This window comes from Pseudopipra pipra, chromosome W (genome assembly GCF_036250125.1).
Source record: "Pseudopipra pipra isolate bDixPip1 chromosome W, bDixPip1.hap1, whole genome shotgun sequence".
NCBI classification, from domain to species: Eukaryota; Metazoa; Chordata; class Aves; order Passeriformes; family Pipridae; genus Pseudopipra; species Pseudopipra pipra.
The window spans coordinates 61,687,437-61,714,708 of NC_087580.1; the positions used below are offsets into that span (position 1 = coordinate 61,687,437).

The window sequence follows — 27,272 nt, forward strand, 5'->3', positions numbered from 1 at the left end:
TCAAATTGAAGAGCTGAAGTCACAAGCGACTTGCCATTGATTCAGTCAGTGAACTTCCCATTTCAGTTCTCTTTCCAGACAAATATGACAAATTAGTACCCTACACCTAACACACACACTTCCTTTATTCACGTGTATTCCTAGTCAGCACCACACATCCTCTCATAAAGAGATACTGAGCAAGATGAGAAACAATGGATCCCCAACAGAGAAATAACAACTCATGGGCATAAATAGCAAATACTCTTCGTATATTTTAATCATAAGGAACAACTGGAATAATAATATCAAGTTTTTTTGTCAAACGATGAAAGTGTCTAAAGGCATTTCTGTCAGAGCATACTGTTGTGTCATTTTTTCAGAACACGGCTCATATGCCAGAGTAAACAAAAAGTTATTACTTTGCATTGAAGGCCTTTCCTCCTTCCATCACCTCATCCCCTCCCACCTTCCCAGGCTTTCCTCCCCACCCACACCCCTCTTTCCCACAAATCATCTCAACCCCATCCACAGCCACCCCACACGTCTAATTGCTCACTCCACACTTGTCCCGTTTTCCCCTCCCCCATGAGCCCATTACATCCCTGCTTCATCCCCAGTCCAGCCCCCCTACCCCGCCGCCGCACCTCCTCGTCGCCTCCTCGCCCCGCTGCAGCCTCCCTGCCCCCAGTGGAAGCGGTAGCCGCCGCCGCCGCCACCGCCAAGCGCGAGCGCTCCCCGACAACCGCAGCGCGCTCTAGGCCCGGTCACTCCCCAGCCCCGCGCACACAATGAGCCCCGAGCAGCCTCCTCCCCGCCCCCCCTGCACCACGCACCGGGGCGGCGGCACTCAGCCACTTCGCCGAAACAGCCCCTCCCGTCGCCCCTGCCTCACTGACCATCGCTGCGCTTGATCTCCACGTAGATCCCTATCTGAACCTTGCTGAAGTTGGCCGTTGCCATCGCTTCATGGGGCAGCCGGGGATATCGGAGGCACTGCCGGCCGGCGAACAGGGGACAGTGAGGATGCGCACAGTAGCAACGGTGGCGATGGCAGCACCGACCGCGGCAGCTTCGAGAGGGCGGGTAGGCGGAAAGGGGGGGGGGAAGGGCGGAGAGAGAAAAAAGCCGCCGGCCGGGTACAATAAGCACTGGTAGCTGCAGCGCCTGTGCAGCTCGCCGCAGCATCACGACAGGCCTGGCTCACAGAGGAGGCGGGGGCAGAAGCGCTACCGCGGTTCATCCTCCACCCTTCGCAGCACCTGAGCGGGGCTGGCACAAGATGGACACCCCCCACTCCCCTGGGGCTGCCTCCCCACTTGCTTTGGCCTGCACTGGGAGATGCTCGTCTCACCTGCGGGCCGCCTGTGCGAGCCTCTCCTCTTGGCCCTGTCCCTGACTTAAAAACACACACGTGCACCTATTTGGCACCAGATGGTTACCAAGCTGCCTCGAAGTTTTAATGTAATAGCTTTATCTACCTAATATCTACTCATAAGGCTCCTGTGTGTCAAGTAGAGCAGCTTAGAAGCATGCTTTGTACTTGCTCCCCAACCTGCCAGCATCTCTTCAGTCTATTAGGTATAAATAGGTGTTCTTGCAGTTTGTAGTGTAGTTACATTTAGTAGTAAAAAGTGACAAGTTACTGGTTGTTCAGTTGTCAGTTACAGAAAGGTGCAGTTTGCCCAGAGACAAGAGAATCTATCAGCAGCAAAGGATCAGTAACCTCCATTTTGAAAATGTTGGAGACCCTTCCCCTAATGACCATGTAATGAGGGACACACTGTAGGTGTGTTGGAAAGTCTGAAACCCCGGAGTACCTCAGCCAATGGGGAAAGGGGAGGGACCTGCGTTTCAGGCAAAGGGGATAAAAGAGGCTGCGACCTCTATCAAGTTGAGAGACCTCATTGGGGATTGGCCAGTGAACTCTCCCTTTTATTAGAATAAAAGTTTTAGTTAGCTCCTCTGTCGCTTGGCTATTTGTTAGGCTCTTAATACCAGAATTATTATTTGGAACAAGTCCAAGTAAGTCTATGCTGTCAACAGCATCCATCCATCCATCTTCACCTCATGATTGCCTTTATACAACTTAAATAAAAACCAAAGCTCATTTCATCTTCCTCGTTTCCCTATAATGATTCCTGTACCCCAGCAAGCCATTTTGTTAAACATTGTCCCTTGGGTTTCTCTTCTGAGGGCAGTTCCTAACATGATGAAGCCACAAGAGGTTTAAAATTGTCCTTCCCGTACAGTTTCCTAGTTGTCTTGATCAGCATCACAATATTTGTGAATACTGTTTGATTGTTTAATTGTCTGTAGTAATTGCTTGTTGTTACAATTATTTAGATAAAGTATAACTATAATGGGTGCAAGAATCTCTGCCTTGCAAGAAGAGGAGATTGTAAAAACTTCACCCTTAAGATGTATTCTAGGGCATTGGAGAAAGTTTGGAGGGGATCCCCTTACTAAGAAAAAGTTGATTATGTATTGTAACCAGTGATGGCCTTTGTATGTATAAGAGGATTGGGAAAAATGGCCTCAGAATGGAACACTGAACTATAATACTATCCTACAGTTAATGTTATTTTGTTGCCAGGAAGGAAAATGGGATGAAGTACCACATGGTGATGTGTTCTTTGCATTGCGGAATAATTACAAGGCTCATAAAGAATGTGGATTGGTGGCAGCGAATGCTAACCTGTTGGCATTAGAAAGGGAAAGTGTAATAAAGTGTATTGTTCGGCATGTAGCTATGGGGAAGAGGTGCAGGAAGTTGGGGAAGACATGATGAGGAGGATTTTGGAGGGTTCATGCACACTTGACAGTGATACCTAAAATGGTGCTAAGGAAAAAACTCTGGAGCAGTTAATTGAGGGTGAGATAAGGAAAGGGTTTAATTTGTGCCTAGGTATAGATGTTACAAGACGCGCACGCAGGCCGTGCCTGAGATGTTACATTTTATAATACTGCCCGACCAATCCAAGTTTTGTCCATCCCGTTGCTTTTGCCCCGGTCCACCCCCTGGCCCACCCCCTGGGAATTGGGTCTGGGGTGTATTTCGGGACCACCTCTTCATCATTTTCATCATCTTCAGAGCACAACGGGTACACGGTCACCCAGTTCTTGACTGTGTTCTGTTCAGGCCAAGATATGAGTGTTCTCTAAACAGCATAGGCCTTGCTGCTGCTGCTTCTAAAATCTACTTCTACTTCTTATAAAACTCATAAAGTTTACAAAATTAGAAAAATAAGAAACTAAAAGGGTCTTAAGGCATCAACAGTGACAACTGGAGTGTGTGGTGTTGTGGAATTGGTATGTGGAAGAGTTGCAAGCCCTGTGTAAATCCAATCAGAATTTGTAACAGTGTTAATATACACAAAAACTACATGAAAGGGAGGAAGGGCCCTCCTATCTTTACCAACATGGGATTGGAGCAGTGTGTAATAAACAATTTGTATTGAAGGTCTGGACCTAAGGATAAAGGAAATGAGTAATTGGGTATTGGCAAACCAGTCCACAATTCCACTCTGTAGCCCTCTGGGATGTATTTTGAAAATCTGGAATAAGTTTGGAGAAGATCCAATGACTAAATATAAAATAAATAAATATTGTAATTGATGGTGGCCACCTTATAAATTTGAGAATAGGAAAACATGTTTTTGCACTTTAATATTATCTTACAGTTGATGTCCTGGTTCCAACCCAGATCAGCAGGAGGGGGCACGGCCAAGACATTGTGTTATTCGATACACTCTTACATCATTGCCAGGGATGGGTAAAAGGGGCTCTCTCTCACTTCCAAGATGAAAGGGCATTCCTTTTCAGTTGTGGGAAAGCTTGGCAGGCAGAGAGTCTGTCCACCATTGTTTTTCATTGTCCTGAGCTTGGCGAGAATGTTGCATGTAAATCACTTTCTCTTTGTACACTTTTGTTATTAGTATTGTTGCTGTTACTGTTCCTTTCCTTATCTCATTTCTGTTTCCAGTAAATTGGTCTTATCTCAACCTGTGATCTTTGCCTTTTGTGTTTCCAACTGGACGGGGGAGGACAAGAGAGTGCTTTGGTGGGAGCACTAAATTGGGGAATACCATTCCTAAACCACTACAGCCTTAATTGGCTCCCAATGTAAGGCACAAAGGGTTGAGATAACAACAGATCTGACCAGAGCATGTTGGAAACAAATTTAATCTAAGCATTTGCAGTATTAGATAGGGAGCCACTGGTCACAGTGTTGCTTGGTCTGTTCATGTGGGTGTGTTACCTAAACCTGTATATGTTCCCACATGCGCTCCTTGCAGGGATCTTTTTCAGAGCAGGGAGAGGGATCGGGATTGCTTTGTTGATGTACTGTGGGATATCAGTTTAAGACATGATAACATCAAGGGCAGTGAGGGTCATTTGGGATGTGTATTCAGTGCTGCTCTCCTGCCCTGGCCTTGGGGCCTTGGGTGCTACCTCTGGGAATTCATTAATAATCATACCGAGCCTGCTGGGAGGGGATGATCCACCAGGAAGCTGCCTGCAAGCTTGAAAGATTAGTTTGACCAATTGGTCCTTGTACCCTTTTGCAGGCTGATGTGCACCAAAGTCAATCGCCAACATCACAGCTCTCCCATGTCTGGAATGCATTAACTATGCGAGCATCCAGAGACTTCCTTCTGCCATACCTGCCTGGTGTACTTATCTTAGGACAAACCACACTGGCCATCAGAGACAGCAAGGGGGTAGGGGGGTTGTGTGGGGGGGATGCATGCAAAGACCCAACTATCTTTTGCCACTGTCACAAGGTCCCTTCCAACCCAAACTATTCTATGATTCTATACACACACAGACACAGAAGAGAGCCAGAAGAGGAACTGACAAAAAGTTAAAATAATCAGTAACTGCTATCTTGCACAACTTGGTTGCTACTTATATTGGCTCTAACTGATGTAAATCACCCTTTTAATGAACTGCTAAGGAAAAATTAAAAGAAGAATGAAAGGGTAACACTTTTTTAGTTTTAAAAACTGAGTCTTACTTTCTTGTCCTTGCCCAGCTTCATTTTTCACATGAGAAATTTAGGTCTGAATCACATTATTCATTAAGGCGTTCCTTACTATGGTTGTGGTGGAATTATGATATTAAAGGTAGCAAGATATGCCCAGTAAAATCAGATTGGCTTTCTAGTTTAGTCACTGTTCATTTAATTTAGACTATTTAGACTGAGAAGAAATATCTATTCTTTGCAAAAGATCTGATGCAAGTAATACCACAGTCAAGTCCCTTTAAGAAGGCCTCTTCTAATTATAACAGAGCTAAAGATATGCTCTTTTTAACCTATAGCTGTTTTTGATATAAAACCAAAACACAACAAATGTTTTAGACTTACATATAAATTATAGAATCATAGAATCAGCCAGATTGGAAAAGACCTCTGGGATCATCAAGTCCAACCCTTGATCTACTACCACCGTGGTTACTAGACCATGGCACTAAGTGCCACATCCAGTCTCATCTTAAAAACCTCCAGGGACAGAGAATCCGCCACTTCCCTGGGCAGCCCATTCCAATGCCTGATTACCCTCTCTGTAAAGAATTTCTTCCTAATATCTAACCTAAGCCTCTCCTGGCAGAGCTTAAGACCATGCCCTCTTGTCCTACTGATAATTGCCTGGGAGAAGAGACCGACGCCCACCTGACTACAATCTCCTTTCAGATAGTTGTAGAGAGTGATGAGGTCTCCTCTGAGCTTTCACTTTTCCAGGTTGTTTACAACCCCAGCTCCCTCAGCCTCTCCTCATAGGACTTGTGTTCGAGTCCCTTCACCAGCCTTGTTGCTCTTCTCTGGACCTGCTCCAACACCTCGACATCCTTCCTGAACTGAGGGGCCCAGAAATGGGCATAGTTCTCGAGGTGTGGCCTCACCAGTGCTGAGTACAGGGGAAGAATCACTTCCCTGGTCCTGCTGGCCACACTGTTCCTGATACAGGCCAGGATGCCATTGGCCTTCTTGGCCACCTGGGCACACTGCTGACTCATGTTCAGCTTCCTGTCAATCCAAACTCCCAGGTCCCTTTCTTCCTGGCTACTCTCCAGCCACTCTGTGCCCAGCCTGTAGCGCTGCATGGGGTTGTTGTGACCAAAGTGCAGGACCCGGCACTTGGCCTTGTTGAATCTCATCCCATTGGAATCAGTCCAACTCTCCAGTCTGTCCAGGTCCCTCTGCAGAGCCCTCCTGCCTTCCAGGTGGTCAACACTCCCCCCAACTTAGTGTCATCTGCAAATTTGCTAATGGTGGACTCAATACCCTCATCTAAATCATCAGTAAAGATATTAAATAGAACTGGGCCCAACACTGATCCCTGGGGGACACCACTAGTGACCGGCTGCCAACTGGATGCAGCACCGTTCACCACCACTGTCTGGGCCTGGCCATCCAGCCAGTTCTTAACCCAGCAGAGAGTGCCCCTGTCCAAGCCGTGGGCTGCCAGCTTTTTCAGGAGTATGCTGTGGGAGATGGTGTCAAAGGCTTTGCTGAAGTCCAGGTAGACCACATCCACAGCCTTCCCCTCATCCACCAGGTGGGTCGCCTGATCATAAAAGGAGATCAGGTTGGTCAGACAGGACCTGCCCTTCCTAAACCCGTGCTAGCTGGGTCTGATCCCTTGTCCATCCTGTAGGTGCTGTGTGATTGCACCTAGGATGATCTGCTCCATAACCTTGCCAGGCACTGAGGTCAGGCTGACAGGCCTGTAGTTTTCTGGGTCCTCCTTCTGACCCTTTTTGTGGATTGGCGTGACATTTGCCAACTTCCAATCATCTGGGACCCCCCAGTAGCCAGCCCTTTTTTCCATAATCGGTAAGCTCTCTTTTTTACCCTTATTTCCTTCAAAATCCCCCCGTTCAGCCAGGCCGGTCATCTTCTCTGCCAGCTTGCCTTTCAGCAGACTGGGACAGCCTGCACCTGTGTGTTCAAGACTAGCTTCTTGAAGCATGTCCATCCCTCCTGGACCCCTTTGTTTTCAAGGGTTGTTTCCCAAGGTACCCTCTGAACCAGTCTTCTGAATAGGCCGAAATCTGCCCTCTGGAAGTCCAGTGTAGAGGTTTTATTGATGGTCCTCTTTGCATTCCTGAGTATTGAAAACTCTATTATTTCATGGTCAGTGTGAAACAGGAGGCCAGGCCCAAAAGAGTTAACTAAGAAATTTGGGCCTGCTAACAAGCTACCAACATCCAAAATGATCTGTGCTTGTTCTGTTCTACTTACTGGACCAAAGCTTAAGAAAATAGTACAAGAACATGTAATAGGCCTAGAGGTGATAAATTAGAAATGCAGTAGGATAAGGTAGACATTTGAATAGAAGAAATAGGCCAGGAGCCAGGGCTTTCTCCAAGCTTCAGTGAGCGGGTCAAGAACAATGGAAGAGAAGGAAGGTCAAGCTGAAGAAGATGAGTTTAAGCCCCCAGACCCATGGAGGAAGAGTGGAAGTACCCTCAGGATTGAGGGCCAAGAGAAGCACCGCCCCAAGCCCTGCCTGAGCTCCACCTATACTCCGCCTATTATTAATATGCATAGATAGATGTTGTAATCACATGAATATGCATTTAATCACATCTGAAGATTGTATAAAAATGCTGATTTTGTGTGAAGCCTTCAAGCAAGTTTGTCCAGCGCGAGCTGGCTTGCTCCCAACGTTGAATAAACAAATACCTTGCTGCTTAAAGATAAAAAGTCTCTGAGCAGTTTCTTGGACCAATTTTTTGGATTCATTTGGCGACCGTGTCAGGACACCTTCTCCACCAAGCTGCAGAGTCCCTCGGAGGACGAGACCCCCTTGGGCACCCTTGGGTAAGTCTTTTTACCCGAAGGGGCTCCCTTCTTCGGTGGCTTCTTGCGGCGGCTGGACAAGAACACTGCCTATTGATAAAAGGTATTTGTATCTGGTTTCTGGTTTTGTTTATTCTGGTTCTGGTTTTTCTGGTTCTGGATACCTGTAAGTCGAGGCGGGACGCCGTCTCACGGGGGACACGGGAGAGGAGGCTCTCCCAGGGGAATATCCCCTCTGGTCTGGTCTGGTCTGGTTTTGTTTGTATTTGGCCAAATATTGTTATTGTGTACCTGATATATCTTGCTTACCTTGAAACATCCAGGAGCACATAGTTAAAGGTATTATCATGCTAAGAATTGCTATGTGAGAGGTAGTGCTGAAGAGTTAACTATAAGCACACCACTTTGGATAAGACCTAGAATTAAGATTTGTCCATTTTGCAACTGTTGGTTATATGTAGGAGCCTTTTGTAACAGATGTAAGGTTTGCCTCCCCAACAGACAAGGTTGGGTCAGAACCAGTGTGCATATTGTAGAAAAGAGCGACACTGGAAGCAAGAATGCCCTGAATTAACAGGTGGAAATACAGGCACGGGAAGGGCTGTTGTTGCTTACAGAGTACTGAGTGAAGGGGGGGCTGGCAGGCCAGTGCCTAGGGGACCTGCTGGTAAAAATTAAGCTAGGGGAAGAAAAAGAAGAATTAGATTTTCTAATTGATACTGGGGCTACATTTTCTGTTTTGAATTAATACCTAAAAGTGATAAATATGTTTAAGTCGTGGGTGCCACTGGCCAATCAGAAAAGCTTTCTTTTGAAACCCCTAAAGTTCAAAATTGGAAAACAAATGGGAGTGCATCAGTTTTTGTATTTACCAAATTTATTGGGCAGAGACCTACTAGAAAATCTGGGAGCTGTAATAGAGTTCAAACAAAGTAAAATTGAACTTAAGGTAAAGGAAGAAAAATTAATAGCAGCTCTGAGTTTAGCAATGAGCTATGTGGAGCCAAGCCAGGGTAATTCAAATGTCAATCAAATTTTAGATCAGGTATACTCAGGAGTTTGGGCTATTGAAACACCAGGAAAGTCGAAAAGGGCAGCTCCCATTGAAATAGAATTACGGCCAGGAGCAAACCCAGTAATTAGGAAGCAATATGCACTGAGACTAGAAAATAGAAAAGGAATTGAGCCAATAATAGATAACTTTTTGAAATTAAGGCTTTTGTAGAGTGTGAATCAGATTTCAACACCCCAGTTTTACCATTCAAAAAGCCAAATGGAACACATAGGTTGGCTCAGGATTTAAGAGCAGTAAATAAAATAGCTAAAACATACATGCAGCTGTTGCAAACCTATATACCCTATTAACAATATTAAAAGAAAGTGTAATTTGGTTCACAGTATTAGACTTAAGAGATACCTTTTTCTGCCTTCCCTTAACACAGGAAAGTCAAAGGATATTTGCCTTCAAGTGGGAAAATCCCACCACAGGAAGGAAAACAGCTCATTTGGACAGTATTACCTTAAGGGTTTGAATATATTCCCACAATTTTGGGAACTAATTAGCTAAAGAATTGTAACAATGGCAGTCACCACCGGGAAAGGGTGTACTTTTATAATATGTGAATGACCTATTGATTGTTACTGAAAAACAAGAAGAATGTGTCCAATGGACAGTAAACCTCTTAAACTTTTTCGACTTAAATGGGTATCGAGTCTCTCAACAGAAAGCACAGCTGGTGCAGAAACAAGTGGTGTACCTGGATTACGAAGTATCTGAAGGACAATGATCACTGGGGACAACAAGAAAGGAAACTGTCTGCCAGACACCGAAACCACAGATGGTGAGAAACCTTCGAGCCTTTCTAGGAATGACAGGTTGGTGTTGTTTATAGATATATCAGTATGGACTAATTGCAAAGCCTTTATATGACCTGCTAAAAATGACTAAGGGCAACCTAATCTGGACCCCCGAAGCAAGCGGAGCCTTCAAACAACTGAGATGAGAACTCATAAGGACTCCGGCGTTGGGATTGCCTGATGTAACGAAGCCCTTTTGGTTGTTCTCGCATGAACAACAAGGAATGGCTCTGGGGGTCCTGGCTCAGCAACAAGGGCCATACAAAAGAACAGTAGCCTACTTCTCCAAGCAATTGGATGAAGTAAGCAAAGGATGGCCCACCTGCCTAAGGGCAATAGCAACAATGATCATAAATATAGAAGAAGCCAGGAAATTTACAATGGGACAGAAAATGACTGTGTTAGTGTCCCACACAGTATCTACAGTACTGGAACAGAAAGGAAATCATTGGCTGTCACCCTCCCAATTTCTGAAATATTGGGTAATCCTGGCTGAATCAGATGATATAACCATTCAGGTGACTAACACTGTTAACTCAACTTCATTCCTAGAAGGAAGAATCTTGGCTGCACCTGTCGTGCAGGACTGCCTGGAAACCATTGAAGCAGTGCACTCCAGCTGCCTGGACCTTAAAGAAGAACCACCCCTGGATGCAGAAGACTGGTTTACCGATGGCAGCAGTTTCATAAGACAAGGTGTGAAGATGGCTGGGTATGCTGCGACCACCACTACTGAGGTAATCAAATCAAATCCTTTGCCCGCAGGAACCTCAGTCCAGAAAGCAGAACTGATGGCTCTCATTCGAGCTTTAGGATTGGCAGAAGGAAAACAAATTAACACCTGGACTGACTCCAAATATGCCTTTGGCATAGTTCACGCTCATGGAGCAATTTGGAAAGAAAGAGGACTTTTAACTCTTCAAGGAAAAGTTGTGGAATATACTGAAGAAACTCTACGATTATTAGAAGCTGTACAACTCCCCTCTCAGGTGGCAATTATGCACTGCCAGGGACACCTGAAAGGGAACACTGTCCTGGAAATAAGAAACAGAAAAGTTGATGCAGAAGCTGAATTAGCTGCTGCAAGAAGTAAAGAACTATCAGTAGCAGCTTTAGTGCTAGAAGAACTAGACACAGATCAACAGGTAGAATGTCAAGAAACAGATTATAAGTGGATACATGAAAATGAAGGTAAGGTGTTAGACAATGGGTGAGGTTAACTAAAAACAGGTCAGTTAATACTATTAGAAAAATTAGTGTGGCAATTTGTAAAAGTAAAACATGATAAAACTATTGGGGCTTAGACTCACTCTATTAGCATTTAAGGACCAGAGTAGCAGGACCAAATTTATTTACCACAATAGAACAAGTCACATCCCAATGTGAACTTTGCAATACTGGAACAAAAAATACACCAAGGGGCAATAAGCAAAGGGCATTTCCCAGGTGAAATTTGGCAAATTAATTTCTCTGAGCTCCCAAGAAAAGGGAGGGAGTCCTGTTATCTCTTAGTTTTGACTGACACATTTTCTGGATGGCCTGAAGCTTTCCCATGTAGAAAAAAAAAATGAATCAAAAGGAGTGGTTAAAGTCTTGTTGAACGAGATTATACCACGGTTTGGAATGCCTAAAAGCATCTCTTTAGATAGAGGTTCACACTTTTGTGCACGAATTGTACAAGCAATAAGTAAAGCACTAAAAATCAATTGGCAACTGCATATGCCCTACAGACTCCAAGTAAGTGGGCAAGTAGAAAAGATGAATCATCTCATTAAACAACAAATTGCTAAAATATGTCAAGAAACAAATTTTCATTGGTATCAAGCTTTACCTATTGCTTTAATCAGGCTAAGGGTCAAGCCAAGATCAAAAGAGAAACTGAGTCCATTTGAAATTCTATTCGGCAGACCCTACATGATGCAAACTGTGAATAGTGAAACTGTAGATCAAATCAGTAATCAGTATGTATATGATTATGTTATGGCTGTAGGAAAACAATTGCAGAAAAATGCTACAGTGGTGTTAGAACACCAACCCAAGCAGCCTGATTGTAAATTACATCCATTCAATCCTGGTGATCAGGTATATGTTAACAATCTTTCAGGAGATCCACTATGGGAGAAGTGGGATGGACCCTACCAGGTGCTGATGACCACCTCCACAGCGATCCGGATGAAAGAGAAACCCACGTGGATCCACTACTCTCGAGTCAAGAGAGTTCCAGAGGAAGCATGGACCTCGGGAGAGGAATCATCTGCTCTCAAGCCTTCTCAATGCTGATCTTTGGACTGATAAGTACATTGGTGTTAAACTCTTGCCCAAAAATCATCGTGGTCTCAGGCCTATAATGGGAGTTCTAGTATACGATTTGCTATAAATACAGATATTCTGAATTCATCTGAACTGAACCAATACAATCCATCTGTCATAGTCCTCCAAGGAATGAGGGTACTGAATAATTGGTAAAATCCTGGTACCCCATACAATGCAAGTGTTTTAATCGGCACAGATCAGATGGTCACCCAAAATTGACATTACTGTGAAATGTAATTAGTGGCTGATCAATGTTGGCACACCTTCACTCTAGATAAATCAGTTTCTGTGATGTGTCAGTGGACATTCAGGGAAGGAAATATAACCAGGAGATTTCCAACTACCAAATCTCCTACCACCCCATCGACTAAGACCACCATCAGTTCTACAACTCCTTCTTTAACCTGTGAGTGTCCACAATTTAACTTTTGCTGGACCTTACGTAATTAGCCCACATATTCACACATACAAAAAGACTGTCAACCCTATATTCAGCAAAGTCTTAAGGTCTGGAATGCATAGTTTGGCACAGGATTAGGTGTACTAAACACTATAGACCAAGAAGTGTTAGTGAATAAACTAATTGCCATCACTTCTGATCTGGGAAAGCTCAAAGTTGCTCACTTTGGCAGAAACACAATCATTGGCAGTTAGGTTGTTAACATTAGTAGCTAACCACATTGCAGGGGATTTTACCAAGATTATCAACTATGCTGGTATCATCCATGAAAGGTTTGCACTTGCAATACAATGCCTCCAAACTCAACAGTAGGTACAATTTGTAGCTGCAGGAATATTAAGGGAAGGAACCTCAGGAATACTACCACAAGAGGTAAGAGAAATAATAGCTAGAAACAGTTCTACTACACAATTTGAGAAAAATTACCAAGCGTGGTGGCAGTTAGTGAATTTCACTTACAACCCTCAACATGAACAAATTGAAGCTTATGTACTCACTATCAGTGCAGCTAAAGAAAAGACCATCTTTCCTATCCTGACATTAGGAGCCATACACCAAAACGTAATTGTCAGACCCATAGACCATAATGTTTGGGCAAGTTACGATCACACCAAGAAAAAGTGGCAGTCAGTCAGTACTGAGGCATGTATTCCTAAAGGACAATTAGGATATATCTGTGAAAATGCTGTTGTAGAAAATGAAGATTTATGCTTAGATACTGAAGATAGTGTGTGTACCTTTGAAATGCTTCCCCATACTAAAACCCAATCACAAGTCTATTACATAGGAAATGGATGTGCATGTGTTAGAACCTTTTGTGTTAATTTTACCATAGATACTTGTCATGAAGTAGTGAGTGGTACTAATTTTTTGTTTTACTAAAATAATAGGCTGTGATTTTAACTATACAATTTCAATAACTACTGAGCAATTAATTGAAAATGATTATTTGTTGTATCATGATGCACATAAATTACAAATAGGGATAGACATAAGTCTTTCCAAAAGATGCTTGAACATCCAGATATAGAAAAGATGGTGCAAGAGGTGAATAAAACACAAAGGTAGAGCAAGTAGGAGAACATCATTGATAGGACATCTGTATCAGGGAGGGGTTACTGTATCAGGGAAAGTCCGAGATATACAGACACGAAAAACAGACACCGTTGATAGCTCAACAAAAAAACCCAATATTTATTACAAAAGGTGGCCAAGAAAATGAACAAACCCAAAAGGGAGGAACAAGGAGAGGAATAAGCCCCCAGCACGATCTCCCCAGTTACCCAGCTGTTGCCTATAAAGTTATCTTACCGACCTAGCATACCTATAATTACCCATAGCAGAAGCGGCATCCTCGGAGAGTCAGTAAGTTAACAAGCTGGCAGGCGTCCCCGCCAAAAGGCAACGTTGTCCTTGAAGTAAGCTAGCTCGCTCCAAGCAAGCACTATCTGCTTTTTAAACAATTAATTGAGAGACCACAACCTCCCAGGTGTGGCCAGCACCGCCCAGCCAAAGGCCCTCAGTCCCACCTCCCAGTTATGTAAGTGCACCTCTTCTGCGCATGCGTGAGAACTTCAGAAATCCCCGCACGCATGCGCGGTGTGTTTTGGGGGTCTATCTTAATTGAGTCTGGGGCCGAGCCTTCCTCACCTCATCATCACTTTCTCCTCCAAATGCCCTTGACAGACAAGTAACCAATCACAGGACACCAATTAAAGCAGTTTATACAAGAAGCTCTCTTCAAGGACAACTTTCCCGTTTATCAGTGCTTGTTTTCCCATAACTTGGCACGGAAAGAGCAAAGCTTTCACAGGTGGCAGGGCCAAACACAGACCAAAAGTATCAGCATAAATTCATCCCGATACAGACATCTTTACAGGATACTCCCCTACAGCATCACAAGTGTTTCACTATTTAATACATCCAATATTGGTTTTAGGAGTTGGCATGATTCTACAATTGGTCTTAAATGCCTAGCTATGGTACAAATTAAGTACCATGGTCAAAAGGATGTGGATAATTTGGGCAGTGATGCATACCTATCAAAACCCATTGGAACTTGATGAAGGAATTTGTAAGTTATAAGTAAAAGGGGGGAATGAAACAGGAGGCCAGGCCCAAAAGAGTTAACTAAGAAATTTGGGCCTGCTAACAAGCTACCAACATCCAAAATGATCTGTGCTTGTTCTGCTCTACTTACTGGACCAAAGCTTAAGAGAATAGTACGAGAACATGTAATAGGCCTAGAGGTGATAAATTAGAAATGCAGTAGGATAAGGCAGACATTTGAATAGAAGAAATAGGCCAGGAGCCAGGGTTTTCTCCAAGCTTCAGTGAGCGGGTCAAGAACAATGGAAGAGAAGGAAGGTCAAGCTGAAGAAGATGAGTTTAAGCCCCCAGACCCATGGAGGAAGAGTGGAAGTACCCTCAGGATTGAGGGCCAAGAGAAGCACCGCCCCAAGCCCTGCCTGAGCTCCACCTATACTCCGCCTATTATTAATATGCATAGATAGATGTTGTAATCACATGAATATGCATTTAATCACATCTGAAGATTGTATAAAAATGCTGATTTTGTGTGAAGCCTTCAAGCAAGTTTGTCCAGCGCGAGCTGGCTTGCTCCCAACGTTGAATAAACAAATACCTTGCTGCTTAAAGATAAAAAGTCTCTGAGCAGTTTCTCGGACCGATTTTTCAGATTCAACTGTGCTCCAGACGGCCTCCAACCACCACATCTCCCACCAGTCCCTCTCTGTCTGTGAACAGAAGGTCTAGTGGGGCCCCACCCCTGGTAGGCTCATTTACCAGTTGAAGTAGGAAATTATCCTCTATACGCTCTAGGAATCTCCTAGACTGCCTCTTCTCTGCTGTGTGGAGTTCCCAGTAGACATCCAGCAGGTTAAAGTTACCCACAAGAACAAGGGATGGCGATTTTGAGACATCTGCCAGCTGCTTGTAGAATAATTCATCATCCTCATCATCCTGCTTGGGTGGTCTATAACAGACTCCCACCAGGATGTTGGCCTTGTTGGCCTTCCCCCTGATTTTGGTCCACAGCACTCAACCTTGTTGCTACTGACCTCTAGTTCTACAGAGTCAAGAGACTCTAACATATAGAGCCACCCCTCCACCTCTCCTACCTTACCTGTCCCTTCTGAAGAGCTCGTAGCCACTCATTGCAGCACTCCAGTCATGTGAGTCATCCCACCACGTTTTCGTGATGGCGACTACATCATAGCTTTCCTGCTGCACGATGGTGTCAGAGACTGAAATGGTTAATGATTTATGCATTCTAGGATTGACAAGGGACTTTTGCAGGCTTCTGCAGGACTTTTGCATTATACCTCTGATGGCCCATCAAAGCCCATCCCTCCCCTCTGCCAATCTTGAAAGGTGGGAAAAACCCTTTTGCCAGACCCCTCACAGAAACTCAGCACAGACCCAGGAGATGTCGGAGGCTCGTGGCATGGCCTGTGACACTAACCATGGATATAATAATTCATAACTTCTTTGAGTGTGGGGGCTTCCCTCCTTCACCCCCAACGGATCAAGGCCACCACTTCAACTGACAGACATGGAAGATGCAACTACCAAGTTTCATTGTTGGACCCCGTGGGCGGTGACTATATACATCTTTCCACTCTCATCTTTTCTTTCCCTTACTCTCCCTTACCCTTATCCTGTCTTTCCTTTCTCTCCCTTATGCATTTTCCCCCCAGGGGTTATCCCTATGATAGGTAATATAGATGACAACACCCAAAATGCTAACATACCTGTTAAAACAAAATTGTTAAAATAAACCCTACCAATATATGTTTTCAGACACCGATTATTCAGTGTCGTTTCAGTCTAATCCACCCCAAGGGAATTATTGATAAGAACCTGGGTTACTCCCCTCCCCTTTTCCTGGGGCGGGTCGTAACAGATGGCTTCCACCTCCTCTTGTTTGTTACCCATGCTGCGTGCATTGGTGTACATGCATTTCAGCTGGGCTGCTGATTTCACTCTTAACTCGGGCTTTCCACTCTTAGGCTCATCTCTGGAGAGCCTGGTTTCAATCCCTTCCCCCTTCAAACCTAGTTTAAAGCCCTCCTGATCAACCCCGCCAACTTATGGGCTATAGTCCTTTTGCCCTTCCTAGATAGATGAAGCCCATCTGATTTGAGGAGACTAGGTACCATGGAATTTGCCCCATGGTCAAAAAAACCAAAATTCTGCTGGTGGCACCAATCCTTTAGCCACCTTTTGATAAGATGGGTTTTCCTACTCCTCTCTTCATTCATCCCTGCTACTGCAGGAACTGAGGCGAACACCACCTGTGCTCCTGTCCCATTAACTAATCGACCCAGAGACTTGAAATCAAACAGCCAGGCTCAAACACTCTGCGCAGCCAGAGGTCTGAACAGCTGCATCCTTCTTGGGGAGTTCCATCTGTGTTAGCACACTCCTTGCGAGAACAGCAACAACGACTTTCACTTTTTTGGAAACCATTGCTGGTTTTAGTTGAGTTGCGGAAAAAAAAAAAGCTCACCTGAGAGAGCTGGGAGGTGGTTGTGCCCTTCCTGCTTACCCTGCCTGTGCAAACTGCCTCACTAACTGCCATGCCACATCCCTGTTTGCAGTGCCACATCCCTGTTTGCCATGCCACATCCTGGGTCGCTGCGCTTCGGGTCGCTGGTGCTCCCAGCAGCTGTTTAAATCCCTTGTGGATGAGCTGGACTCCGCCCCCTAGTCAGCTGATTTGCCTCCCAGGGTAGCTCCAGCAGTGTTGTAGTTTTAGTTAAATGAGAAAGATTTTTAGTGAATTTTTTCATAGAACCATGTAATGTGGAGAGTGGGGGACTGCCCCCCCACCCCGTCCAAGCTGAATCGGGGAAGGACTGTCCTCAGCATCTCAAGACCCGCCAGAAAGGTGGGTCCCTGAAGTGAAACATCCCAGGAACTCAGGAGACAGGAGATAAAAACAGGCACGCACCGGAACTCTTCCTTCTTGGTGCCTGGTTTCTTTTGCTTGCTGGAGCACTGCAGACTTTTGGAGTCCCTTTCCCTGGGACTGCCGGCCCCAGCTAAGTCATCCTGGTGCAACCATGTGCCGCTGAGAGCTCAGGAATTTCCCTTTTTGGAGTCCCACAACCTCCACCGCCATCGAGACTGCCAGCCCCAGCTGAGTCATCCCAGTGTGATCAGCCACCACCAATAGCTCAGGAATTTCCCTGAGCACTGCCACCACGTGGCCTGTGATCACCCGGCCTCAGCACTGCGCCAGGTCATCCCGGCCCCACCATTGTCACTTCACATGGTTTGCTGTGTCAGAACCCATGCCACCACCCCGGCAGCATAGGACTTCTTTTCGAATGAAATATCCTTCCAGGTCTTATTTTAACCTAGGAGGGAGGGGGTAGCTAGGTATAATGGGTTTGTTATTCTCCCTGAGAAGGAAAACGGAAATAGGATAGGCCATTTGATGTGTATTCTGCCAATAAGATATTCCATACCATGGTACGTCAGCTCAGATATATAAACAGATGGGAAGGAAGGGAGCTCTCTCTTCTCTTCTGGGTACTGAGCGGAGCGGTTTGGGCAGTTCCTTCGGGGGGAGAAGATCGTCGGTTGTGGGTAAGTATCTTTATTTTTAGTTCTTCTCTGTATGTATAGTGTTTATATAATTTTCCCTCTTTGTGTAAATACATAAATCGTCTTTCTGAGCAGCTTTGATTCAGTAGTAGTGTTTTCCCTTCTTTTTCCTCCTTCCCTCCCCCTCCATCTGGAGGACTGGGCGCAAGCTCAGTAGATATCTGGCATTCAGCCAAAGTAAACAACTACATATTGGTGCCAAAACTCGGGAAGACTGCCAAGAAAGATTGTTTATATGAACAACTGCCTCACTTATCTGTTTGTTTTGCTAACCTGGGAACATATAGAAAAACATGGCAATCCACCCAATTTTAGTGGCTATACCTGTAGTTTTACTAACAGTTTTGACAGGATGTGGAACTTACCCCTTAAAGGATCTACAAGGAGATAAAAACAATTTTTTTTCCCTTCTTAATTTTGACATAGAGGGTCTTGTAATGAAGGCACCCGTGATCCTTACTAATCCTTACCTGAGCTGTCTGGCTATATTACTGCTTATAACCAATGCTCTTAAAGCAGTGTGGGGAGTGGGGAAGGTAGTGTTGTCTTTGTTGCCTTGTGTTAGGACAAAACCAACTTTGAGAGAGAATTTACTGGGATGTCCTCTAAAGGGGCTGGTTCCTGGGTGGTAAGGGATGTGGATGAATTTAGGCAGGTTCTTAGGGTGTCTAACACCCCCTGTTGCTTAGGACTTCACACCAGAACAAGTATTCAACCCCAACAAACTGACACATTGTTTAATGGAAGGATGCCTTGCCTACCCTCATCAAAACCAGCAACTTCTCACCCTGTACTGGGGCCTGGCATGTGCCTATCGAGCTGCTGTTCAATATTCTAAAAAGACTATGACTGAGACAGGGACCCAAACCATGACATCTGAAGTCATTATTGCCCCTGTAGTGAAAAGGAAGACATGGGTAAGGAGATCTACAGGACCTACAGGCCTACCTTGGCAATTAGTAAGGGAGGACAAAAGAGACGGACTAACGGAAGTAATAACAGGAGAAGAAGAGGAGGCAAGGCAAAGGGCCAGTTCTTCACTAGAGGAAGGTCGATCAATCAGAGAGGAAGTCAGATAGGAAAGCGAAGTTACCCAGTCCCTGACCCCATCAGAACTTCGGGATTTGCGGAGAGATTACAGCCGCCAGCCTGGTGAATGAATTCTTACCTGGCTGCTACGATGCTGGGACAATGGGGCTAGAAGTCACCTGTTAGAGGGTCATGAAGCACAGCAACTAGGATCTATTGCCAGAGATCGTGAAATTGAACAGGAAATTGGAAGGGAGAGATTTATTCGCAATCTTTGGGTTTGGCTCTTCATAGGTGTGAGAGAAAGGTACCCGTTCAAGGAAGATCTAATGAGCTCTCCAAGAAGGTGGACTACTGCAGAGGAAGACGTCCAGTACCTGTGGGAATTGGACATGCTGGAAATCATTTACAGTGACCCAGGTGATCACCACTTCCTAAATCCAGAGAGTGTCCCTTGCATGCTACCCATGTGGAGAAAAGTAATTCAAGGTACTACTGCATCATATGTTAACTGCATGGTAACAATACACCATCCAAAGATGCATGAACCAAATGTGGACAAGATGTGTGCCTGGATACGGAATATAGCAGAAGGTATGGAAGTCTCCTCACTTCCCATGGGCCAGCAAGTTAGATTTCAGAGAAAGCTCTGATCTCTGACACTGGCACACCCACACTGGGGAAAGGATGGAGAGGCCTTACAAATGCCCCGAATGTGAGAACTGCCACAGAGATAGCCTAAGAAATCGGTCTCGGTCTCCTCCTGCCCCACTCAGAAGGAAAGGAATCCCCAAGAGCAGGTGTCGTGGTTTGACCAGCCCCTCCCCTGGGGCTGAAAATGGTTAATTCCAAGTAGGTTTCCTGGAGCTGAGCCAGTCGAAAGCTGCAGCAATGCCTCTGCGAAATGACGTATTTGATAGACCAGAAGATAAGTGTGGTGGCGCAGTTAGAAATTAGAAGCAGGAAAGAGCAGAGGGGACAGTGGGCCCCGTGGGGGGCCAGGCCCCTCTCCCCTCCGCCGGGGCCCGGCGCAGTGTTAGAACCGGACCATGTGCTGTGGTCTGGGCCTGGGGCGCCCCCCACACTTGCAATGGTGGGGGTGTGGTGATGACCTGGAGCTGCCATCTGTGGCTAGGGCCAGGAGACTGGGCTCCTGGCCAAAAAAAGTGCAGCAGAGATCAAAAGAAATTCCAGAGAGCAAGAGAAGAGCTGCCCGGGGGGGCCAAGCAGCAGCAGCAGCTCAGAGTGAGCAGAGAAGACCTGCTGAGGAGCAAAGTGGGCCTGAAGCAGCAGCAATGCATGGCACAGAGTGTACTGGGAGCGGAGCGGAGCAGAGAGAGAGAAACCAAGCTTGGAACATCTTGGGTATGGACTGAGCCGAAACTCTAAGAAACCTTTGACCCAGGGAGGGGTGGATTCTCCTTGGAGAGGGATCCCCCAAGAGCTTGTTTCACTGGGAAGGAACCTCCACGTAGCAGGGAAAAAGACTCAGAGTTTAACTCCCTGTACTCCATGGTAAAGACATGGTGAGACACGTGTTCCCCTGAAGCCCATGGATGAGCCCTCGGTAGCGTATCTGAGTGGTTAGAGGTGGGGGCAGACCCCCTGCACCCTATAGAAGAGAGAGAGAAAGAAATTTTCCATCTACAGCCAATTGGAGCTGCAATCCTGAGAGTGAAGGAGAGACTTCTTCTCCTCCTGGACTGATACAGGGGGAGAAGGGGTGATTTTGTAAATACATAGTTTGTCATCATAGGAAAGACAAGTTAGAATTGGTGTATATATTATTCTATAGTTTCTATTCTGTTAGCAATAAATTTTTATATTATTTCCCCATGGTGAGTCTCTTTTGCCTGTGTATGAAACTTCTCTCACCCTTTAGCAAATTTGTGGGGGTTTGAAAAATTGGGCCCAGGGTCAAACCACGACAGCAGGCCACGTGCTGACCTATGGTTCTTTCTGCGTGACCAAGGGGAAGACATGAAGAAGTGGGATGGTGAACCTACCTATAAACTTGAAGCCCAGGTACGAGAATTAAGAGGGAAGAAACCTATTAAGAACGCTGTCCATACAGTTGATGCAGAGGCTCCGGAAAGAGATCAGCGACCTTTGAGATGCAGAAAGACCGAGATCAATTCCTCTGATCCTGATGAAGGGACCTCTGGCTGGGCAATGCAAGGATCAGACAGCGAATACTCTGACCAAGAACAAGAGAGAGGCCCTGCCTTCGGCCAGGAGAAGGAAAGGGACAATAGAGTTTATTGGACTGTGTGGGTTCGATGGCCTGGCACATCGGATCCGCAGAGATACAGAGCTTTAGTCGACACTGGTGCCCAGTGCAGCTTGATGCCATCAGAGCATAAAAGCACAGAGCCCATCTGGATTTCTGGAGTGACAGGGGGACATCAAGAATTATCGGTGCTAGAGGCTGAAGTGAGTTTAACAGGGGACAAATGGGAAAAGCACCCCATTGTGACTGGTCCAGAGGCCCCTTGCATCATTGGCATTGATTACCTCAGGAGAGGATAATTCAAAGACCCAAAGGGGTATCGATGGGCTTTTGGTATAGCCACAGTGGCTACAGAGAAACTTAAACAATTATCTACCCTGCCTGGCCTCTCAGAAGATCCTTCCATTGTGAGACTGTTACAAGTCAAAGATCAACAAGTGCCAACGGCCACTACAATAGTGCATAGACGACAGTACCGAACAAACTGAGACACTGTGATTCCCCATCCATAAGATGATCTGAGAGCTGGAAAGCCAAGGGGTGGTCAGTAAGACCCACTCACCCTTCAATAGCCCCATCTGGCCTGTACGTAAGTCTGATGGAGGATGGAGACTGACTGTGGGCTATCCTGGCTTAAATGAAGTCACCCCACCATTGAGTGCCACTGTGCCAGACATGTTGGAGCTCCAATACGAACTGAAGTCCAAGGCAGAAAAGTGGTACGCCACCACTGATATTGCAAATGCGTTCTTCTCCATCCCATTAGCAGCAGAGTGCAGGCCGCAGTTTGCTTTCACGTGGAGGGGCGTGCAGTACACCTGGAACTGAATGCCCCAGGGGTGGAAACACAGTCCCACCATCTCCCATGTACTGATTCAGGCTACACTAGAGAAGGGTGAGGCTCTAGAACACATACAATATATTGATGACATTATTGTATGGGGGGACACAGCAGAGGAAGTTTTTGAAAAAGGAAAGGAAATTATCCAGATTCTCCTCAAAGCCAGTTTCGCCATCAAAAAGAGTAAGGTCAAGAGACCTGCCAAAGAGATTCAATTCTTAGGGGTGAAATGGCAAGATGGACGTCATCAGATTCCAACAGAAGTCATCAACAAGATCATAGCGATGGCTCCACCAACTAACAAAAAGGAAACAAGCTTTCCCGGGGGCTGTAGGGTTTTGGAGGATGCATATTCCTGAATACAGCCAAATCATGAGCCCTCTTTACTCAGTGACCCATAAGAAGAATGATTTCCAATGGGGTCCTGAACAACAGCAAGCTTTAAACAGATTAAATGGGAGATTGCACACGCCGTGGCCTGTCGCAGGGTATCTGTCGAAGGCCTTGGTCCAAGGGGGGAAGAAAGACACGCGACACACACACACTAGGATGATCAGACACTAGGATGAGCCAGAGAGATGTCTGCCTGCTCAGTGCAGCAGGCAGCTTTTTATTCAGTTCTCCAACTTCTATTTTCCCACACATATATAAACATATTCTTACAACAACATCCAGGAATGCGGCACCTGCACTCAGCCACACAGTTCAAGGCTGTGTCCATGGGAACTATCTAATTAGCTCCACTGCTCTCATGGAAAACAGCCCAACACTTTATAATATTCCAAAACCCTCAAACTTCAGTTGTGGGGCTGTGACTTCACCCCGCAATTCCCCCCTATTCTGTAGTTGAGCAACAAAGACTACCCGTATCGTATCCTGCAGGGCCCTTTGCAGGAACGACACTAGACAAGGCAGCATCAGCAACACAACTACAAACACCAACTTTTTAGATGTACAAGGCCCCCCTATTGGCTGTGCAGGGATTCCTGGCTAGATTCTATCTCCACACAGAAGAAACACTCCCGTAGGGAGTCGACAAGGTGCACTCACTGCTGGAGTACTCCAAGTCGGATTCTTACCTACACCAGAAGGAACTATTTCGATAGAAAGACGATTAAGGGAACACATCCTGTACCATAGACTCACCACGTGCTCGTTCTATGTCATAACCTACACGATGATTAAAATACACACAGTCTTTTACAAACAGTGACTCTAAAATACCTAACTTTTGCCACTGTCCAAGCATTAAAGGGTGGGTTCAGTTCCGTGCATACTGCATCTCACCTAAAAATCCATTGCGCAGGCTTGAAGGCTTTACCCACATGCAAAAAGTCCTGTAGCAACAGGCGAGGGTCGAAACGGCAGGTGAAAGGTGCACTGGGAGCCACAGACTCAACCCTGCATGCAGGCGGTTCAGGATATTGGTCATTTGAGACTGACCGGAGATGACAGTCTCTTGGGGCAGCACCCTGAATGACCAAGCAGCCTTATCAAGGACAGCACTGCTTGCTCCACTCGGAGAGGGGCCTAGAAAAGGTGGCCTAAACAAAGCTCATCTCCACTTTCACCTGGTTGGTTAACCGCAGACCAACGGGCATCTTCTTCCAATGCGGTCGCACAAAGATCAAAAGATTAAGGCACGCACCTGCCTCCAAAGGTGTACCTAAATTAACTCTAGCATGTTGGAACATCAGAACCATGCTCGATTCTGCGGATAGCGGATGTCCTGAGCGACGTTCCGCCCTAATTGCCCATGAACTGGCTCGTCTCAATATCGACATTGCTGCTCTCAGTGAAGTTCGCCTTCATGAAGAAGGCAGCCTCAGAGAACATGGTGCCAGTTACACACTCTTTTGGTCAGGTAAGCCCAGAACCGAAAAACATCTCTCAGGTGTCGGCTTCATGATCAAAAACTCTATTCTTCCCAAACTCGAAAATCTGCCGACAGGTCACTCTGACCGCATTATCTCCCTATGCCTTCCACTCCACAACAATTAACACGTCGTCCTCTTTAGTATATATGCCCCAACTCTCCAAGCTGACCCTGCTGAAAAAGACAAATTTTACGCTGACCTGCGCCACCTTACCCAAAAGGTGCCTGCAGATGATAAGGTCATTATCCTTGGTGATTTCAACGCCAGAGTAGGAAAGAATTTTGATGCCTGGAAAGGAATATTAGGCAAGCATGGTGTTGGAAACTGCAACGATAATGGTCGACTCCTGCTAGAATTCTGTGCAGAGCAACAGCTCACCATCACTAACACTATCTTTCAGCAGAAAGATAGTCTGAAGACAACCTGGATGCACCCCAGATCTAAGCATTGGCACCTCATCGATTATGTCCTGGTGCGACGGAGAGATGTTCGCGATGCCCTCCATACCTGCGTGATGCCCAGTGCAGAATGCCAAACAGATCATTGGCTTGTGCGCTGTAAACTCAACTTTAATCTCAAATTCAAACCTAAAAGGGGCAGTATCCCAAGGAGGAGACTCCAAGTCAACAATCTCCAATCAGCCACAGTTAGAGACAGATTCCAGGTAAACCTTCAAACTAGGCTTGAAAACCATTCCACAGATTCTGCAGATTCCTCTCCTGAAACAATTTGGCGCAATATTAAGAACAGCATCCTGCAGTCCTCCGAAGAATCCTTAGGGTTCTCCCTCAAGAAGAACAAGGACTGGTTTGACGAAAACAACCAAGAGATCCAGGACTTGTTGAGGAAGAAGAGAACCGCCCACCAAGCACACCTTGCACTGCCATCCTGTCACGCAAGAAAAACAGCCTTCCGTCTCGCATGCAGCAAGCTCCAACAGAAACTCCGTGACATCCAGAACAAGTGGTAGACCGATCTAGCTGAAAAAACTCAATTATGCGTGGATACAGGGGATCACAGAGGTTTCTATGAGGCCTTGAAAACAGCATACGGGCCTACATACCAGGTACAAAGCCCTCTACTCAGCGCTGATGGTCAAACACTTCTGACAGATAAAACCTCCATTCTGAATCAATGGTCTGAACACTTTCAGACTCTCTTCAGTACCGACCGCGTAGTCCAAGACTCAGCAATTCAGTGCATCACACAACAACCAGTAAAGTATGAATTGGATACTGCTCCCACTTTAGGAGAAACCCTCAAGGCCATACAGCAGGTGAAAATCGGCAAGGCATCTGGGATTGATGGAATTCCACCTGAAATCTGGAAACATGGGGGCCTTGCACTCCACACCAAATTTCATGAGTTCGTGGTGCGCTGTTGGTAACTAGGCGAACTACCATCTGACCTTCGTGATGCAGTCATCATCACTTTGTATAAGAAGAAAGGAATTAAATCTGACTGCTCAAACTACCGTGGTATTACTCTACTCTCCATTGCTGGCAAAATCCTGGCTAGAATACTCTTGAACAGACTAATACCCACTATAGCAGAAGGAATCCTTCCTGAAAGTCAGTGTGGTTTCAGAGCCAACAGGAGCACCACAGACATGGTGTTCGTTCTCAGACAACTGCAAGAGAAGTGTAGGGAACAGAACAAAGGTCTTTATGTAACCTTTGTCGACCTCACCAAGGCTTTTGATACTGTGAGTAGAAAAGGTCTGTGGCAGATTTTGGAACGTTTAGGATGTCCCCCCAAGTTCCTTAAAATGATCATCTCACTCCACGAGGATCAACACGGTCAAGTCAGATATGGCAATGCACTTTCTGAGCCCTTTTTAATTAAGAATGGTGTAAAACAAGGCTGCGTTCTCGCTCCTACCCTATTCACAGTCTTCTTTAGCATGATGCTCCAAAGGGCCATGGCAGATCTCAATGATCAGGACGGTATCTACATTCGATATCGTACTGATGGAAGCCTATTCAATCTAAGGCGTCTGAAGGTCCACACTAAGACCTTAAACCATCTTGTCCGGGAGCTGCTTTATGCTGATGACGCCGCCCTTGTCGCCCACACAGAAGCAGCTCTGCAGCATTTAACATCCTGCTTTGCAGATGCTGCTGAGCTCTTTGGGCCGGAAATCAGCTTAAAGAAGACAGAGGTTCTCCATCAACCTGCACCTCAGGAAGTCCCCCATCATCCCCACATCACCATTGGCCAATCAGAACTGAAATCAGTCCAACAGTTTAACTACCTAGGCAGCCTCATCTCCTCGGATGGTATGATTGACGGAGAGATAGACAACAGGTTAGCAAAGGCATATAGTGCTTTTGGAAAACTCCACAAAAGAGTATGGCGTAATAAACACTTGAAGAAAAGTACCAAGATCAGTGTTTACAGAGCCATAGTGCTGTCTACTCTCTTGTATGGTTCCGAATCATGGGTCATCTACCGCCACCACCTGCGTCTCCTAGAACGCTTCCATCAACGCTGCCTCCGAACAATCTTAAACATCCACTGGTCAGATTATGTGACCAATACATCTGTTCTAGAGCAAGCAGCAGTCACAAGTATAGAAGCCATGTTGATGAGAACACAGCTGCGATGGGCAGGGCACGTCTCCAGGGTGAAGGACCACCGCCTCCCTAAGATCTTGCTTTATGGTGAACTTGCCACTGGCTGCCGCAAGAGAGGAGCCCCGAAGAAAAGATTCAAGGACTCCCTGAAACAACATCTCAACCTTGGCCATATTGATCACCATAACTGGTCTACTCTGGCCTCAAATCGGGAGGCCTGGAGAAACACCATCTATAACGCAGCTGTCTCCTCTTGAGGAGAAAAGGCAACGCAGAAAGAACCGCGTTCTGCAGAATATACCATCCAAAGAGTCTTTCTACTGTGCCTTTTGCAATCGGATATGTCTATCTCGTATTGGCCTCATAAGTCACCAACGTGCCTGTAACAAATGTGGATAGAGCCTTCCCAAATCTTCGTTCACGAAGCCCAGTCATGATGATACCATCCAGAATAAGGACTCACTATGGTTCAACAGAATCATGTTACACATCTCTGTAAAATCTTGACACCGGCAGAAAGTATTTTTAAGTTTACACAGTTACACATTCATGTAGCTTTTCTCTTTCACACAATCTTTCTCCAATCGTACATAGGTGGCCACCTCAGTCATCCATCATTCACACACACATCGTAAGTTGTTATTGGCTGTGCAGTTCTCATCAGTC

General features: G+C 45.8%; 1 protein-coding gene and 1 long non-coding RNA gene across 4 annotated transcripts in view; one reads left to right on the forward strand and one right to left on the reverse strand.

Annotated features, from left to right (window-relative positions):
* Positions 1-1,018, reverse strand: part of LOC135404388 (kinesin-like protein KIF2A) — a 107,754-nt gene extending 106,736 nt beyond the window's left edge. For 2 of the 3 annotated variants that reach the window (XM_064639118.1, XM_064639115.1), the window contains exon 1: positions 879-942. In XM_064639118.1, coding sequence (XP_064495188.1) covers positions 879-942 — 64 coding nt within the window. Of the gene's footprint in view, positions 1-878 lie in introns of all 3 variants that reach the window. The other variant, XM_064639117.1, reaches the window with a different exon arrangement.
* LOC135404394 (uncharacterized) overlaps positions 1-27,272 on the forward strand; it is a 149,795-nt gene that overhangs the window by 81,921 nt on the left and 40,602 nt on the right. The gene's annotated exons all lie outside the window — the stretch shown is intronic.